The sequence below is a fragment of the Chelon labrosus genome (assembly GCF_963514085.1).
Source record: "Chelon labrosus genome assembly, chromosome: 2".
NCBI lineage: Eukaryota > Metazoa > Chordata > Actinopteri > Mugiliformes > Mugilidae > Chelon > Chelon labrosus.
In genome coordinates this window covers 1,135,001-1,135,438 of record NC_140338.1, presented here as the reverse complement: position 1 = coordinate 1,135,438, position 438 = coordinate 1,135,001, and the positions used below count along the sequence as shown (strand labels likewise).

General features: G+C 45.9%; 1 protein-coding gene across 1 annotated transcript in view; it reads left to right on the top strand.

Moving 5' to 3' along the window:
* The window catches only part of LOC311505374 (uncharacterized protein), a gene marked incomplete at its 3' end in the record, with an annotated part of 18,629 nt that continues 18,191 nt past the window's right edge, over positions 1–438 (top strand). The window contains exon 1 of the mRNA XM_084568897.1: positions 1–224. Within this exon, the coding sequence (XP_084425023.1) occupies positions 179–224 (46 nt within the window). The 5' untranslated portion in view covers positions 1–178. The remainder of the gene's footprint in view (positions 225–438) is intronic.

The window sequence follows — 438 nt, the reverse complement described above, 5'->3', positions numbered from 1 at the left end:
CCGGAAACAGTTCTAGCGGCAGTGAGCTCGACATCAGTGACTGGACAGAGGAAGGTGGATCAACGGGCGGTTGTTACCATGAACCGGTAGTCTCACCGGAGAGGTGTCAGTGTCCAATGAAGACTGACACCCGGTAAGACAGCTGCGTGGACCGATAATGTTCAGACCGTAAGACGTGATGAGGTTCACCAGAGACATCTGCCGGTTTCTGGGCTTGGGGGGCGGTGAGTAAAACTGTCCGGCAGCCGTTACTAACTTTTGCGTGTCCGTTATTCTCTGACTGTGGTTGCTAGGCGACGTTTAGCGATGATTCATGATTTACTTATATCTCAAAACTAAACTGTTTGTCAATAAGTTCACACTGAAGCAACAAAATCCGCTTAATGGTTTTAAAAAATACATAAAACATGATAAAAAAAATGTAAAACTACGCTACAG